We start from the raw sequence: 17,650 nt of genomic DNA, 5'->3' as shown, positions 1-17,650 counted from the left end.
AGAGGTATGATACAGTCCCATCCTACATCAATAATACTAGAATCAGTTTTGGTTTGAAATTTACTTTGTCTGCAAATAAGATTGCTACCCCTGTTTTTTTCTGGGCTCCTGTCACATGGAGAATTGTTTTCTATCTTTTCACTTTCAGTCTATGGGCTTCTTTTTGCACTAGGTGTGTTTCTTGTATACAACATATTGTTGGATTTTGCTTCTTATTCCATTTTGCCAGTCTATTTCTCTTGATTGGTGAGTTGAGGCCATTGACATTGCTGGTTATAACTGATATGTACTGACTTATTATTGACATGTTATTGGCCTTTTGTTGACTCTTTTTACTTTTTCACCTTCTCCTTTTAATTTCTTGCCTTGCCTATTTGATTTGCTCTGTTGGGCCTCATGGTGTTGTTGCCTTCATTGTCTTTTTCTAGGATCTTGTTTAGAATTGCTTGTAGTGCTGGTTTGGTATTCATGTAGTTTCTCAGGTGTTCTTTGTCGTGGAAGTGTCTTATTTCCCCATCCATTTTGAAAGAGAGTTTTGCTGGATACATCAGTCTAGGTTGGAGGTTGTTCTCTTTTAGTACTTGAAATATCTCATTCCAGGCTCTCCTTGCCCCAAGGGTTTGTGTTGAAAAGTCTGCTGTGATTCTGATGGGCTTTCCTTTGTATGTGATTTGTTTCTTTTCTCTTACTGCTTGTAGTATTTTGTTCTTCTGTTGGGTTTCTGGGATCTTGATTATTATATGTCTAGGTGTAGATTTTTTTTGATTGTAGCTAGTTGGGGTCCTATATGCCTCAGTTATCTGAATGTCAAATTCTTCCCCTCTGTTTGGGAAGTTTTCTGTCATTAATTCTTTGAACAGCTTTTTAAAGTCATTTGTATTTTCTCCTGCTACTTCATGGATTCCTGTCAGTCTTATGTTATTCTTCTTTGCATCATCTAGGAGTTGTTGGATCGATTTCTCATGATCTCTTACTGTTTTTAAGAGACCTCTCTTTTCATGGTCACTGACTGCAATCTTATCTTCTATATCTGAGAGTCTATCTTCGCATTCTTTTATTCTGTTGCGTACACTTTCAATGGAGTGTTTAATCTCCTGGATATCTGTTTGAATCTGTTTTATGGATTCCATTTCTTTCCTATGTTGGGCGTTTATTTTTTCCATTTCTTTCTTATGCTGGGCCTTCATGGCTTCTATCATAGTCCTGAGCTCATCTGTTTTTTTTGTCAGTTTCTGCTCTAGAGTCTTGAATCACGACTTCCATTTTGCTCACTATCTCTATGGTTATCTGGGAAATTAGTTCTGTTTTGAATTTTTCTAGAGCCTGATTGATCTGTTTTGTTTCTTCCTGTGCTTTGAGTTCAGGTTGTCCTGGTGGTTCACTATTGGCCTTTTCATCCTCATTTGCCCTACTGTTTGCCATTGGTGGACTGGAAGTCTGTTCTTGTGTCTTGCTTAAGTGTTTTCTCATTTTAATTTTTGTTGTTGGACTGTCCTTGGTTTAATCTCTGGATTATCACCCAAATCTTCCTGATATATTTGCACCCTAGCTTCTGTGTCTCTAACGACCCACAGACACTCTCATCTTCATAACATCAGAGAAAGAGCTCATCAAATCATCCGCAATGCTTTACCCCAACTGATACAATCAGCAACACATTAAGATCAAGCACAACTTGGACATTGACCACCTGTGGTAGTCACTAGTCTATCACCCTTAAATCATTTGAATTGAAATCAAGAAGCAATCTAGAACATGTCTGCAGTGAACAAAATTTCAGTATAGTGTATTGACCATTTAATGGCTCAGACAGAGCAAGGATGCAAGTCCCCTGGTCTCAGTTAGATGATGGTTGAACCCCATGATGCTGACTGACCTTGGGCTGCAAGGCCCAGATTGAGTTCCTCGACCTTCTGAATGGTTGAACTCCACAATGTTCTATTATAGGTTTCCCACGCCCTTTCTTTAAAGATGTTCAAAGTTAGGAACTCAGAAAAATACCCTTGATGACCACCTCTGCCTCCGCAGAGTGGGTCCAAAGACTGACACAGGAGGTCTGAGAGTGCACGGTGGGGGGGACTACCTTCCTGGCGCTTGAGCGATGGTGGCTGGGTCGGGAACAGGCGTGGCTCTCCTTCCTGCCGTGGATGGGGGCCCAGGCTGCCTCCTGGAGTTTGAGCGATGGCGGCTGGGTCAGGAGCAGGCCTGGCTCTCCTTCCCATGCTGGATTGGGGCCCACAGTATTACTATTCTTGAAGGACGTCTGTCTACCTGGAACAGCCCACAGGGCTAGCTGACTGCTAGCAAGTGGTGCTGTCCTCCGTGAAGGCTTCTTTGCCAAGAACAAGGTTTCCTGGAGGAAAAACTTTTTAAAGTAACTCTTGTTCAGTGACAGGGTTTTAGATATTGGATTTTAGCACATTTTAGTATAACACATTCCTCCCTTGTTCAGAATTACCATTAGCTGGTTAGTGACATCTGGGGACCCCACTGATACTGAAATCAAGGTGGCAGTATGCTGCAAAGGACACTCGAGCCTTAGGCTCAGAAGCTGCCTGGGCCTGGTGGGTCCCCAGGCCAGGTGTGAGGAATCCCAGCCCCTTCCACCGGCACCCACCCAGCCCTGGCTGGCCCTTCACTGCGCCTCTCTCCACAGCATGACTTTGGCCTGGAAAGGAAGGCTCTCTTCTTCACAGAGGCTGCCCTCCGAGGACACGGACCCTACCAGAGCAGTGACCTGGGCACAGCCTCAGCCCCTCCAGCCTGGCTCTTGCTGCTCAGCCCAGACAGCCGCCTGGCACCCGCGCCTGCAGAGGCTGGACTTCAGCAGCCGCCCTGGGATGAGCAGGAGGCGGCCACCGAGGAAGAGAAGGACGCCTCCTCCGCCAGCGAGGACGAGCAGGATCCCGGTAGCTCATGTCCAGGCTCCCAGCCCACCCCGGACTGCGGCCGGCAATGCTCACTAATGCTCGGGCTTTTGTCTGGGAGAAGACTGGCCACCAGGTCCTGGGCATTGCTACGCAGCTTCCACAGCCACCGTGCACGCAGCCTCTGCGGGGCGCCCACACCCCCGGGGCCCACTCCGCTGCCACTGCCACCTCCAGACACCCCGCTGCCCCTGCGACCCGCCACTGCTGGCCCCATGGCCCCGCTACGGGGCCACAAACCCACGGTCCCGGTAAGGACGCCACCCGCGCTGTCAAGGACCCGGGTTCCTGCCTCCCCGAGCTTCTCCTCCTGGCCTTCACCTGCCCACCCTGGTGCTGTGGTGCTGTCCTTCTGCAGCTCTTGGCCTAGAAGAAGCCCTGCTCTGAGACCCCATTCTCCCGGGTTCCTGCTGTGCCTGCTTTGCCGCCATGATCATAAGCCGGGTAGTTACCCCGCGAGTGTCTTCCAATGGAAGAAGGCAGCTAGCTGCAGACCTGACCCATAGAGGTCTGCAGGGTTAAAGAAGCAGCTCGGATCAGGGTGTCCCTGGGCAGGCTCAACCGGAGGCTCAATGGAGGGATCTCCCAGTTCAGTGACTTCGGCCCCTGGGCCACATAAAGTGGGGGATAGTCAAACTTCAGGACCGAGTTGTCTAAGCAGACCCAGGACAAGATCCAGTACCAGACTGGCATCAAATGTTGAGAGATGGCCAGGCTGCCCAGGATGGGAAGGTGGCAGTGGGGTGGGTGCATTCACAGCCCAGTCAAAGAAGTGTCAGCCTCAGGGCCCTCGCTTTGTGCCTTCCAAGGGCTTGTCCCCAGTGTCATGTTTATAGCCGCTTGCCCTTTTTCTTTTAGGGGTCCCCTCCAGATTGTTTAAGCAGCCATCTACAAAGCCTGGATCCTTAGTGGCTTGGGGTAGGATAGGTAGCAGAGGGTGGCATTTGGACACAGCTTCTGCTCCACAGTTGGGCCAAGAGAAGCTGCAGAATGAGGCCTAGGTAGAATTAACCGAAGACAGACTTGAGGTCTAGCTTTTGCCATCACTGGTGTGTCATGGATGCAGACGTTCTTTACCCTAGGTGAACCCAAGGTAGGAGAACCCCTAAGAAGATGGGGACGGGTGGGGAATTCATATGCCTGCCTCCACTCTGCCCTGGATTTCCTTGGGAGGAGGGGATGGGGCTGTGTTTAGGGCTTTGTTAGCCTGTGCCCTGCAAGAGCCCAGCCCAGGAAAACTCCAGAAGATCCACCCCAGACCCTCTCACTGAGTTGCAGGGTAAGGAACCCTCTGAGTCAGGGCCAGGTCCCAAATGTGTGTTGTGTATCAGTTCATTAACTTCTCTGAACCTTGATCTCAGTGTCTGTAAAATGAGATAATGGAATGATTTTATCATATTTCTTGGGGTTTTCCCCTCCTTTCTTTTTTTATGGGGAAGTGGGGACTGGGTCTCATTGTATTGTCTGTGCTGGTCTCAAACTTCTGGGGCTCCAGCGATTCTCCTGCCTCAGCCTCTTGAGTAGCTGGGAGCACAGATGTGTGCTGTTTTGCCCAACTTCCTATCACATTCATGTGCAGAGTATTCTAAGCAGTAAATGAAATGCAGCCTTGCCAACAGTGCCTCCTTACCAACTACTTTGCCCACATTGTCTCCTAACAACCTTCGGGGTCCTTGTGAGATGCCTGTTTCAAATGCAAGTGAAGCAAGTAACCCATGGGGAGCTGGGGTCTGCATGACTCTATAGAAGGTAGTACATGAAGCCACCCTTTAAAATCTGCAGCCCAGCCGGTGTCTCTTGTGGTAACTGATGTGCCAGCCTGTCTGTGTTTCAGTCCCTCAGCCCGTACACCTGCCTGCCACCTCTTAGGGGGACACCCCAGCCTCTCAACTCGTGCAGATCAAACCCTGATTCTGCAGCTGACCTGCTGTCTGCCCTGAGCCAGGAGGAGCAGGAGCTCATCGAGCCTGTCGTGGCCCTGGGGTACCCGCTAGGAAGGGCCATCGTGGCTCTGCAGAAGACGGGGAGGCAGAGCCTGAGCCAGGTGAGTGGGGGCTGGGAAGCTGGAGTCCAGTGAGCAGACCTGGGGGGTTTTGCCTTTACATTAAAGAAGTTTTGCTACCTTCTGTTTAGAGGTACAACCTCAGCCTGCTGTTAATCATTGGGGTTGTGAGCAAGCTTCCACACCCTTCTGCTATCTCCCCTTGAGGAGTTTACCAGCAGCTGACTGGTGAAGTATCAAAATTCTACTCCTGTCCCAGTTCCTGCCCCAAATACAGGGAGCTGGAGCTTTGAACAGTCAGGAATCTCTCCACAAAGGCCCCAGTAGAACTTATACTAGTGGGTTGTTTGATTGTTTGCAGTACTAAGGATTGAAACCAGGGCTTTAATGCTGAGGTACATCCTCATCCCCTTTTTATTTTTTGATATTAAGACAAGGATCTCACTAAATTGTGAAGTTGCCTAGGCTGGGACTCCAACTTGTAATCCTCCTACCTCAGCCTCCTGAGGTGCTGGGATTACAGGCATGCACCACCATGTCCAACTGAGAGAGATTTTTAAAAATCTGTGTTGTCCAGTACAGTAGCCTCTAGCCATATGTAGTTACTTGCAATGTGTGACTAAGAAACTGAATTTTAAATTTTACTTAGCTGAAATTAATTTAAATGCAAATAGCTAGTAGCAGCCTTGCTGGAGAGCACAGCTCTAGCTGCCCCCCTCAGTGAACAGTTTATCCACATCTGTCTCTCTCTTCCCACTTACCCACCCATCCCTGTAGTCCTGAATATTTACTGGACACTTCCTGGGGTTAAGATGGGCCAGGAGCTAGAGGGAAAACCAAGGCACATCTCCACCTGCACAGTGGGTGGGTTACCCTGGAAAAGGGGGAGGCTCAGATGTAGTTTGGCAGCGAAGATGTTTGGGATCAGTCCTGTGGAAGTGAGGGGACAGAAGCCACAGTGACAGAGGGAGAAGTTGAGCTGTACAAAGCGCCTGCCAGTGCCGCTGCTGTGAGATTCCCCCGGCCCCTCCGTATCCCTAGCAGGGTGACATCCTGGTTGGGCCTTTACACCTCTGCTTCAGCCAGCCCTTGCCGGTAGAAAGGGGTGACTTGAGAGACATGGTCTCTGTAACAAACCCGAAACTTTAGTAGCTCAGTACAATGACCTTTGATTTGCTCATGATTCTCTGGGTTGACCATGTGGGTCAGACACAGCTAGGTGGTTGTGCTGGTCTCATTGTGGCCACAGATTGGTAACATTTGGTTCTAAGAGAGCATGTGTGAAAGCTGCAAGGCCTTCCACAGCCTCCGCTGCTTTGAGACAGGGTCACTTTCATCTTACCTGGTTTCTCAAACTATGTCTTAGACCAGCCCAGACTTAAAAGGTGGAAAAACAGACTGCCTCTGGATGAGAGGGACTCCGAAGAATTTATGGCCATGCTCAGTGTACCACAAGGAGGTTCCAGTGATCAGCAGAGGCTTCCTGGAGGTGCCAAGCTTTGAGCTGCACTTTGAAGCCGGATTAGACTGACTTTGATGTAAGAAAAAAGGACGATATTCCATGCAGGAGGCACAAGTGAAGGAAGAAGAAGGGATAGAAAGGAAGAGTTTGGAAGGCCCTGATCCAACCTGTCTTTTGGAGGAGAGGGCGCATGAGGCAGGATGCTGGGAAATAAAAACGGTCCCTAATCTCAGAGCATTCGATTAGGTCATCTCGATTCTCCAAGGTTACTGTGCTATTACTGCCCTGAGCACTTTGCAGACAAAACTGAGGCCAAGGAGGCTCATCTAGCTTGTCAGAGGCAGTACCAGGGCTGAGGCCAGGCCGGTGTGACCAGGAATCCTTGTTGCACAGTGCTTTTCTCCCACTTCCTGTGTGAGAACCTCCTAGAAGCGTAGCCCAGGCTGATCTGAGATTTAAGAGCCGATCTAACTCAACCCCTACCTTCAGCTGCTGTTGCTAAAAAGCCTGGAGCATGGCCTAGAAGCAGGTCAGGAGACCTGTGAGGGGCCAGGCCCAACAGGGAGCTGTGAGGAGCCTCCTCGGTGCCTTTGGGCCCAGCGACAAGGCTCCAGTCACTGTCCATCATAGTGGGGTCTGAAGATAAGTCACAGCCAGGGCAGGGCACTGGCCTCCCAGAGGGTGGCAGCAAGGATCTCACTGCACTGGGAACACCATGCTCCCAGATTGAGACTGGCCACCTGCATGGCACTGCTGGGTGGCCTTCCTCCCCAGTGGACAGTCAGGGGGTGGCCTGAGGGGCCTTTGGATGGCTTCATCTGCCCTCTCTTCTGTGAGGTTCTGCCATCATGTAAGCCACCCCTTTGGGTTTAGGTTCCTTCTCTGGAAAGACACACACTGCAGTAAATCCATTTAGACCAAGGTAGATGACAGATGAGCCAGGTGTGGTGGTACATGTCTGTAATCGTAGCACCTAGGGAGGCTGAGGCAGGAAGATCACAAGTTTGAGCCCAGCCTTGGCAGCTTAGTGACTTAATGAGAACTTGTCTCAAAATAAAAAAGGGCTGGAGATGTAACTCAAGATGAAGACCCCTAAGTCCAGATGACCCAAGGGAGGTCGTCAGTGATGGAGACAGCATACTTAGAGGAGTCGGGGGAGAAAAGGAAATGTAAGCAAAGCTTTGTGCATTGCACCATCCTTCCTTCCACGGATTTGCTCTGCCCATCTCCTGGCAGAGGCAGGCGTCCATGGCAAGGCCCAGACTTGCTAAAGGACCTAGCAGGACCCTTCTTTGGGGCTTTCTCTATTCACGGGATAGAGGAGGAACATGTTATGACACTAATGACTTCTGGAGACCCCTTCTCACCTACCCAGGGGCCTGAGGCAAGCCTGGTAGCTTCTACAATTCCATAGATCCCCAAAGCAGACCAGGCAGCAGGATCTTTACAGATGCAGATCTCCAGGCCTGTCCTGAGGTGGCCCTGATATGCAGCATGACTTGGGCTGTCTCTGGAGCCACACATGAGAATCAACGGGAGAGCTATTAACACATTCCTGTTTCCTGGCCACACCCCAGACCAGAGACAGCAGTGCCTCTAGAGTGAAGCCCAGGAAGTGAAATCAATAGTTTTCCAAGCATCCAGGGTGGCTGCAGTGGGCCCCAAGGCTCAGAAGCATTGCCATGGATGAGGCAAAAGCTGAAGGTGCATCTGCTGTGCAGCCCTATCCTCACCGTCCTCCTTGGGGGCTGTCCACTGCCCCCTGCAGGACAAGGTGCTGAGTGAGAGGCGGGTGATCTGGGCCCTTGTCCTGGAACCACCTAACCTACCTGGACCTCAGTTTCCTCACCTGGGAGGGAGGCTTGGGTGTGTGGCTCAGAGCAAGGTCCTGTCCCTCCAGTGCGTGCTCTGGCCTTCATCTCACAGGCCGCTCTGATTGCAGCCCAGACAGTGAGGAGCTGCAGCATTTTGAAAACCATTCAACCAGACCATCCTGTTCTCTGCAAGCTCTGAAGGTCTGCAGAAACCTGCCTTGCTCCTCTGCAAATACTCTTAATCCTCCCAGTCAGGAGCCTTTGTCTGGCACCGACCACCTATAACTCCTGCTTTGATTTGCCTGGCACTGATGTTGTCCTGCATCTGGCTTATCTCCCATGCTAAGCTGTGGGTTCCTTCAAGGTCATTCTTAGTTCGTTTCATAAATGCAGCATCTGTTCATTGAAGAGCTCCTCCCGGCTGCCATGCTGGGGCTGGAGACACAGTAGCAGGCCAGACCAGCCAGCCCCTCTCACACAGAGCAGGAAGTGAAAGAGGAGAAAGCGGAAGAGGAGCGATCACAGTGCTGTGTGTGCCACGCAGAGAGCTCAGGGTGCTCTGGGACACAGCCAGTGGAGACTCAGCTGGCAGAGGCTTCCCAGAGTGGCCAGCGCTGGCCTGCACTGAAGCAGCCTGTGGCTGGGGCAGGGTGGAACAGGACCTTCAACATCCACCACCATCTTTACCCGCTCTCTCCCGAGGGCAAAGGAGCTCTGAGGATTTGAACAGGGATTGACATAAGATTTGGGCCCTGTGGGTCCCTCCCCTGTCCACTGCCCCTCCCCAAGCTATAGAGGCTTAGGGGGTCCTTGGGACAGATTTATCTGGGGTGAGGAGGGGCCCCTCACACATTAGTTGCTCACCGGGAGCAGGGAGTGCGTATGTCCAATCGCTGAATCTGTGGGTCCCTCCCCTGTCCATTGCCCCTCCCCAAGCTATAGAGGCTCAGGGGGTCCTTGGGACAGAGATTTATCTGGGGTAAGGAGGGGCCCCTCACACATTAGTTGCTCACCGGGAGCAGGGAGTGCGTATGTCCAATCGCTGAGGGTGGCTCCCCAGTCACTGAAAGCCCCTTTCCTGGATTCCAGCCCGCATCTTGGTACAGTGGTGGGGGGCATGGTCCACATGTTCCCAGGACTTTGAAGGAGGCCTGTGCTCCTGTTGTTTTTGCTCCTAGGATCTCTGGGCCCTGCAGCATGCAGGGGGTTTCCCAGCCCTCCTGGTCTTGAGCTCAGACTGCACCCCATCTGCTGCATGTCTTCTTACCATCCCACCCTCTCTGCCCACCTCCATCCAGTTTCTCAGCTACCTCAGTGCTCAGGAGAGGCTGCTGCAGCAGGGCTATGAGGAGGGCCTGGTGGACGAGGCCATGGAACTGTTCCAGTACTCTGAGAGCAAGGTCAGCTGGGCCTCTTTCCTGGGTCCTAGGGGATGGTGGGATGAGATACACCCACCCCAGAGCAGCCTGGGGGGTGACGGGGATGAAGGCAATCAGTAACAGGGAAACAGGGCAGGGGGCAACAAAGAAACGACAACTGGAGGCCTGGTGTCAGAGAAGGAAGGAAGCCAGCCACTGGGCGTGGGCAGGGTCCCCAGCCTATCCCAGAGCAGCCTGGGGGGTGACGGGGATGAAAGGCAATCAGTAACAGGGAAACAGGGCAGGGGGCAACAAAGAAACGACAGCTGGAGGCCTGGTGTCAGAGAAGGAAGGAAGCCAGCCACTGGGCGTGGGCAGGGTCCCCAGCCTCCTTGTCTGGTGTCAACGCCCAAGCACGGGGTCGAGAGGAGCAGGAGGGTGGAGGTGAGGCCAGGCTGGGGCCTTCTTTCCTAAGGAAGAGAGGTCAGAGGCCCATCACCCCTCACATCACCCCAGGGGCCACCAGGGACCAGGCTGGCCTGGTCTGTGGAGCGGCAGCTTCCAGGGATGAGGAGCAGTGGGCACTGGGAGGGGGCTGCCCAGGGTCCCAGCACCTTCCTGTGCCCTCCTCAGGCCAGGGAGTTCCTGCGCCTCTGGGAACAGTTCAGTGACATGGGCTTCGAGCAGCAGCGGATCAAGGAGGTGCTCCTGGTGCACGGCAACCACTGTGAGCAAGCCCTGGAGGAGCTGGTAGCCTGCACCCCATGACCAGTGCAGCTCCCCGTCTGCTGTCATCGAAATCAAGCTGACAAATAAAGTCATGCAAGTTCATTGTAAGAAGCACAAACAATCACAAGGTTGGGAGAAACACCGCAGCCAGTCAGCAGTACTCCAGGAGGGCGAGGTGGGACTGAGTTTTTTGTACAAGCCTTGCGCACTACCTGTGTTCAGCTCTCTATGGTAATAGCTTTGCTTTTGAGAAAGGTAAAATTAAAAAAAAAATGATGGATGGTTCTTCTGAGGCCTGCAGTGTCCTGGTCTTGGGTAGAAAAGTATTTTAACTGAGAATCAGAAGCCCTAAGTTCTGATTTAGGTTGTGTGGATGTCAGGCTCAAGGCCTCTTTGGGGCTCCATTTCCCAAGGAAAAAGTAGAAAAAATCTGATCGGGTCAGAATTTTCCAGTCCTGGCAACTGCTCATGAGATACTCTCAGAGAACACAACTTGGCAGCCTCCTGGATTTTTGTTTTGTTGTTTGTTTGAGACATAGTCTTATTGGTATGGAACTCATGGCTTCAAGCAGTCCTCCTGCCTCAGCCTCCCGAGTAGCTGGGACTACAAATATAAGCTCAGGGTTTTTTTGTTTTGTTTTGGGTTTTTTTTGTTGTTGGTGGTGGTGGTTTGTTTTTTTTTTTTGTTTGTTTGTTTGTTTGTTTTTCCTGGTACCAGGGATCAAACTCAGGCCCTTGAGCTTGCAAGGCAGGTGGCGGAACTACTGAGCCAAATCCCAGGCTTGTTTGGTTTTATGTAAGAAGCTCTCTGAGGATTCTTTACAATGTAGCGGGACCACCACAGCCAATGTGTCTGGCTTTCTGGACCAGCCAGTCTAAGCGCCCTTCTGCTCTGACAATCCGGAGTCCTATGTCATCATTTGTCTTTGGGAGGCGGGGAGGTTGGGACCAGAGTTGTCTCCAGCTGCTCTGCACCTCTTTAGAGGCCCCAAGGATCAAAAGGGCCAGTTGCTGGAGTGGCCCATGACGTGGGCCAGCAGAGGTCAGGTTCCTTGCTTTTCCCCATGCCTTTAACAGTTTCCACAGAGTCCAGACCTCTCAGCCATTCTACCTGCAAACAGGGGAACACTTGTACCTGGGGCCTGTGAAGTCACAGACAGAAACAGCTGCACTTCTCAGGGCCCAGACCTTGTCTGATTGTGTCATGGAGACTTCTGTGGCCTACACAAGTCCTGCCTGGTCCCAGTCTTCTGAGCTCTATCCACACCCTCCATGTTTTCCACTAAGCCCAGTGCCTGCCAATGTGAAATCACATGAAAGATATTTTTTGGCCTTCAAATGTGCTTTGAATAACTTTAAGGCAACGCAAAACTATTTGAGAAAATCAGCAGGATGGCATAAAGTTGGTCATGTGTCTGTTGCCAAAAATAAAACTACCCTTGGACAAAGTAAAATTCAAGTTCAATTTCTGAGATGCAGCCTTAGGGCTGAAGTTAGTTTGGTTCTGAGTAAATTTACCTGACCTAAGTCTACCACTTTGTTAAGTCGCCTGCAGCAGAAGAGCCCAGGTGGGAGGCCTACACTCAGGCCACCATTCCCATTCTCCTGCCACCTACATCAACCTTTCCATCCCTAAAAAAGTATGGCTCATTTAAAAACGAGACAGCAATGGGCAGATTGTTAGTTTAAAACATGTTGTAGGAGGCAGAATGACACAGTTTAGAAGCACGGATCCTGAAGTCAGATCTGGGCTGAAACTACAGCCTATCACTAACTCTGTGACCTTTTGAAAGTCCCCGAGCTTCTTTGTGCCTTATTCATAAAATATAGCTACTGGGCTTTTCGATTGTGCTGAGCAGGACAGCACCCCGGAAGCTTGTGGCACTGAGTCTAGGCTACTTATTTATAACTTTCCTTACTCTCTAGTCACTCTGATCACCGTCTGCATCTTCATTATGGCTAACAGATCTCCACCAGTACGGTTGGAGTCCTCAGTGTCCCCCAGAGGTTCCTGTGTTGAAGGCTTGGACCCGGGTGAGGGTGCTCCTGGGAGGTGTGGAACCTTTAAGAGGTGGGGCCTGGGGGAAGTAAGTAATGCTGGCCCTTGAAGGGGCCGGTGGGACCCCAATTCCTTTCTCTCTCTGTCTCTCTCTCTCTCTCCCTCTCTCTCCCTCTCTCTCTCCCCCTCCCCCTCCCCTCCTCCCTCTCTCTCCCTTCCTCCCTCTCTCCCTCTCTCTGCTTCCTCTGTGCCATGAGGTGAGCAGTTTTGCTCCGCCACACTCCCTGATGTCCTACTGCACCCCAGGACCCAGACAACCAAGCCTAGCAACCATGGATGCTGGAATTGTGAGTCCAAATAATCCTTTTCTCTTTCTAAGTTGATTTTCTTGGGAAGTTTTTCACAGTGAGGGAAAGCTGACCAATATCCCTGCCTTTGTAATCAAACTCAGAGCACCTGGGAGAAGCTCACCCGTAACTCAGCTTCTCTGGTCTGGCTGGAGCACGGGACTCTGGAAGTGGCACCTGGTGGAGCAGCTGTCTCCACAGCTAATACAGAGATCAGGTGGCTCCAGGAAGCAGCTGCATGTGACACTCCAGCTACCTAAAGACAGCAGGCGAGGGACCCTATGACCCCTGGAGGGGAGGCCAGGACAGCAGGGGAGGCTTGGTCCAGTGCAGCAGGAGGCAAAGCTGCCCTGGCCCCTGCTCTCCCTTCACCCTCTTATGCTTTGTCTCTTCTTTGGCACCACAGTCCTTCCTCAGAGGCCCCGGACCAGCAGAAGGAAGTCCTGACTGTGACAGGACAGCTGCCTCTCTCATAAGCACTTCAGCCTGAGGCACCAGGTTCCTGGTGTGGCCCCTCCCCGAGACACATGCATAGTGTCCTCTGTCTGCCTGGCCCTCTGACCCTTCTGTGAAGGATCCCAGTGGTGACAGTGGGCCCCCCGGTAATCTAAGACAATCCGCCATCTCAAGAGCCTTAACTTAATCGTGCCTGCAAAGCCCTTTTGGCCAGGTTCTGGGAATTGGGCCTTTGGGAACCATGATTTGGCTTATGATGGAGGGTCAGTGCCTCACACCAAATAATATAAAACTCCTGTGGGTTTTGTGGCAATCCTACTAGAGTGGGAGTTTTGATGTGACTTGTATTGGTATTACTCGAGGGACATTCCAGTCTACAATGGCAGCAGAGCAGGCCTCCCATGTGAACCCAGCTTCCTTCTTCTCTACCAGCTGTGTGCAGATGAGACAGCAGCTCCGGAGCTCAGGTGGGGCCCAGCCTCCTCTCATCTCGAACATAAGCCTTATCCTGCTTCACTGTGAGTCAGCCTTCCACAGCTGGCGCCATTCTGGAGGGGCTCCTGGGCCAGGGTGGGAGAAGACACACCCGGCCCCAGTTACCTCTGAGATCGGCCGAGCAATCAGTAGACTTCAGCCTCCTCAGACTCCTCCCCTCTAAGCCCTTTCCATACACTCGCCTGCCCATCTGACCTTTGGTGCCCTGGCCTCCTGTCCTGTCCAGGAAGGTTCCCTGCTAACTTCTGTAGGGATCACTCTTGGCCTTGCAAAAGAGCACTGGGTAGAAGACCATGCTTACTGAAGACAGTGGCTCAGAAGCCTTGGGGTTTTAGGCTCAGCGAGAGCTGTCGAGGGAAGGGGTGGCCCCTTGGCTTCTCACACTGGACCAGCCCTCCTGTCCCCGTGTAAGGTGAGCCTGAAGGAGGACTTGGGGCGTCTTTCCTCTTCAGAGCTTCCACCTCAGGTCAGTGCCTCCTGCACACACCTGTTCACCCCCACATCCTCAGGGCCAGGCTGGTCCCCCAGAGGTCCAGACAACCTAGGGCCCTCTCAGACACTGCCTGCCTCCGTCCTCAGGGGCAGGAAACCCTGCTGTGAAGCCACCTTCAGGAGGTGTGGGTCTGTGCCTTCATGCTGGGGACAAGGGTGACCCTGAGCAGGTCCAGAACTCATCACTCAGCTGTCGCTACTCAGACACCCCATCCCTCGTTAACGTCAGCTGGCCTGGGAGCTGGAGAGGATTAGGAATGGGAGGTGGCCTCTGCCCCGGAGTGGGGTTCCCCAGGCTGGGCTAAGCAGATCAGTGCTGAGGCTGGGGATAACAGCAGGAAGGCAGAAGGATCAGTGGAGCTGGCCCTGTTTCCACAGGCCCTGAGGGTGTGTGCTGCCTGCTTGCTCTGCGGGACAGGCCTGGCCAGTTGCCCCTGTCAGCTCCATACCCAGCCCCGCAGTGGGGCACCCACCCCACCCAGCCCCTGCTGGTGGCCCTCCCTCCTGCCATTCTCCTCAACCTGTCCTTATAAGGCTACCCACTCAGGAGACGAGCGTTCTGTGTCCTCTGGGCAGCTGCCCACACAACATCACCCACTGTTTAACTGTTCGGGACTTGTAACCTATGATTTTTTTTTTTTTTTTTTGTCAAGAAAATGTTTCCAGATTGAGCAGAGACATTAACTGGGTGTCAGATGAGGGCAGAAAGATGGAAGCCAGGGAGTAGGGGAGCCAGGGACCCAGGACAGGCCAGCCTCAGGGCATGGGCTTAGCACAGATTCCAAACGCTCAGCCATCAAGTGATCCTAAGGACTTCAGCATCCCCCACGGGCGTGGCTCCCTGTTCTTCAGTGACACCAGTGTATGGGGAAATGCCACTCCCCTGCTGTGGGCCATCTTCACGTGCTGTCGGGATGCCCATCCTCCCTGGCAGGGGGAGGGACACATGTCGCTGCACAGGGCCAGTCTGACCCTTGCCGTAACCTTAGAATCTGGCACTTGTCCTGGCCATGGCCTCAGAGGAGCTGAAAATGGCTCCTGGTGCTGTGGCTTTCATCCTGCCCGGCCAGTGCTCTGTCCTCAGCAAGCCTGAGCCACTGGATTCCTTGAGGCAGGTCCTATCCTTTACTTGGCCGGGGCTGGTTCTGCTTGCTGATGACCGAACTCCCTGCTGGATTCAGTGAGGGGAACTGGGCAGAGAGAGAGTCTCCACTTCACCTTAAAACTAATGGTCTGGGTGAGGGAACCAGGTAGGGCCTGTTGGCCACAGCAGGACTGGTGGTCTTGGTGCTCAGAGAGGGCACTGCCGCCATCCAGGAACCCTCCCTGTGGCCCATAGTGCTGAGGGGCCACCCCCATCCTAGGCGAGCCTCGTCCTCTGCCCAAAGCCTGACACAGTTTGTGGTTAGAGGGGATACACAGAAGTGTTTGCTGAATGAAAAGAGAACAGGAAAAGGAGGGAAGGGAACCCAGGAAAGTGCCTATGGGAGCAGAGGCCCGTGCCCCAAGAGAACCAGCTGACTTCCCAGTGAAAGACCCTCCAGAGAGTGTGACCACCCACACCCCTTAGCAGCCAGTCCTGAGCCCAGAGGGGACCAGGTGGCCAGGACTGGGGTGAATAAGAGGCCCTGGTGGGTGCTGGGTCGTCCTGGTGTGAATCTGTACGAGGCCGCCCGTGCCCACGGGCAGCGCTGCAGTGTGCTCTGTCGTCAGCACAGGGCACATTTTTTGTGGCAGCAGGGCTGAGCAGAGGCAATGACTGTCCATGAGCAGTCAGAAGCAGGGACTACTCTGTGGTCAGAAACAGGCTGAGCTCTGAGGAAAGCGGTGGTGCTGCTGGTCAGGGAAGCTACCGGCTCTGTCCCTGTGAAGAGGAACTTTGTTCTGTCATCCCAACCCCCCTGCCTTGTGGGGGCTGGTGGCCAAAGAGATGGCCTGTGGCTGTCCTAAGCTGTTTTGGGGGTTCAAAGTAGGATGCTGAAGCTAAGAGAAACTGTGCTCCTCAGGGGCTCAGGTCCCTCAGTGACAGCCCCCAGGGATGGCGCTTCCTCCAGTCTGGCTCTGCAGGCACCTAGTAGGAACCCAGAGGCTGCCCCTCTGCCCCGCATGTGCTTCCCTCCCACCTCCACCAGGGGGCACTGTCCTGCTCCCCCTAAATCATGGCAGATCAAGGTTGAGCCCAGCGAAGAAGGGTGGGGGACATTTCCACCTCCAGGATCCTAACCATGCCACATGGCCAGACTGACTGCCACACCAAACCCATCATGGCTCTCCCCCTGAGGACAGAGCTTTCTGGATTACCAACCTTGAGCTGGGGCCTGACTGTTCCAAGCTCTTTCTGTGCACGTTCACGCTCACCCTCCAAAAAGCCCTTAGAGTTGAGGCGATGTTGTGCCCACTGATGGATGACCGCCTGAAGTCAGAGAGGTTAAGCAGCTGCCCACGGTCACACAGTCTGAAAGTGCTGGAACTGGATTAAACCCAGAACATCTCAGCTGGCAGCTGGAGTGTCTGCACCACCATACTGGTTCCCCTCACACTGGGCCCCCACTGCGAGCTCTCTCACCTGACCCTATGCATAATGTGTGCACCAGACCTGGGCTGTCATCTTCAGTGACAGACACAATGTGGGGCTCAGAGAGGTGAGGCCACCAGTCCACTTTTACAAAGCAAGTGGGTGGCAGGGTTAGGCCTGGAGCAAAGGTCTCCAGGGTTCCCCTGTCATCTCCGTGGACTCCTTGGTTAAACTTGGCAGTGGTGAGGTCTCATTCTGATGATGGGGAGCCAGGCCCACTTAGAGGTGGCAGAGGTTCGGTGGAACACATGTATCTGGTTCTGATTCCATTCCCAGCCACTCCTCAGGGAGCTCCTTAAGGTCAATGTTTTCCCCTCAAATTCAAGGGCTTTGCGGGGCAAGGCCCAAGCTCCCAGTTACCAAGGAACTGGCCTTGCCTGGAAGACAGTTCTCAGGTTCCCATCCCTGTAACATCAGGCCAAGCACTGAGAGGAACATTTCCCAGCATCCCTTGTTGCACCCAAGCCTGGCCACCCAGGGACAGAGGCCCAGAGAACTGAGGGCCAGAGGGGACGGCGCACAGCCAGCAGGCTCCTGCCAGGGGTGGATGACAGCATGATCACTCAAGTCCTTAGAGGAGATCTGAGGGGACTGGGAGGGGCTGTTTACACAGGGCAAGGCCACTCCAGGGACGGGCAAGCTGGGGACAGCCGGGACTGGAGGGAGAAGGGAGGGACAGCCACAGGAAACGGAGCGGACTTCATGGGAAGGCCACCTGGTAAAAGCCGTGACTTGGGACAATGGAAGAAAAAAGGAAGGAGCCAAGAAACAGCCCACCTCTGCCCACCTCCTGTGCTGCCCTTCCTGGAGCCCAGTGATAACTGCCAACAGGGAAGAGTTTGGGGGCACCCAGTACTTCTTTCTAACACTGCTTCAAAAACATTCTGTAGCTCCCTATTTCTTACAGAGGAAAGCCCGAATTCAAGGCTCCCCACACTCAGTCTTGAGCATGTGGTGATCTGCAGGAGACCTCAGTGTAAGGTCTAAGCAGCTT

The 17,650-nt window shown here is 53.0% G+C and overlaps 1 protein-coding gene across 1 annotated transcript in view; it reads left to right on the top strand.

Annotated features, from left to right (window-relative positions):
- Nucleotides 1-10,916, top strand: part of Ubap1l (ubiquitin associated protein 1 like) — a 23,694-nt gene extending 12,778 nt beyond the window's left edge. Inside the window, exons 4-7 of the mRNA XM_033756049.1 lie at nt 2,657-3,178; nt 4,762-4,971; nt 9,504-9,605; nt 10,197-10,916. Coding sequence (XP_033611940.1) covers nt 2,657-3,178; nt 4,762-4,971; nt 9,504-9,605; nt 10,197-10,331 — 969 coding nt within the window. The 3' untranslated portion in view covers nt 10,332-10,916. The remainder of the gene's footprint in view (nt 1-2,656; nt 3,179-4,761; nt 4,972-9,503; nt 9,606-10,196) is intronic.
- Nucleotides 10,917-17,650: the final 6,734 nt, after the last annotated feature.

The sequence above is a fragment of the Fukomys damarensis genome, unplaced genomic scaffold (genome assembly GCF_012274545.1).
Source record: "Fukomys damarensis isolate Sample0158 unplaced genomic scaffold, DMR_v1.0_HiC HiC_scaffold_25, whole genome shotgun sequence".
In the NCBI taxonomy this organism is placed as follows: domain Eukaryota; kingdom Metazoa; phylum Chordata; class Mammalia; order Rodentia; family Bathyergidae; genus Fukomys; species Fukomys damarensis.
This window is presented reverse-complemented; position numbering and strand designations above follow the sequence as displayed.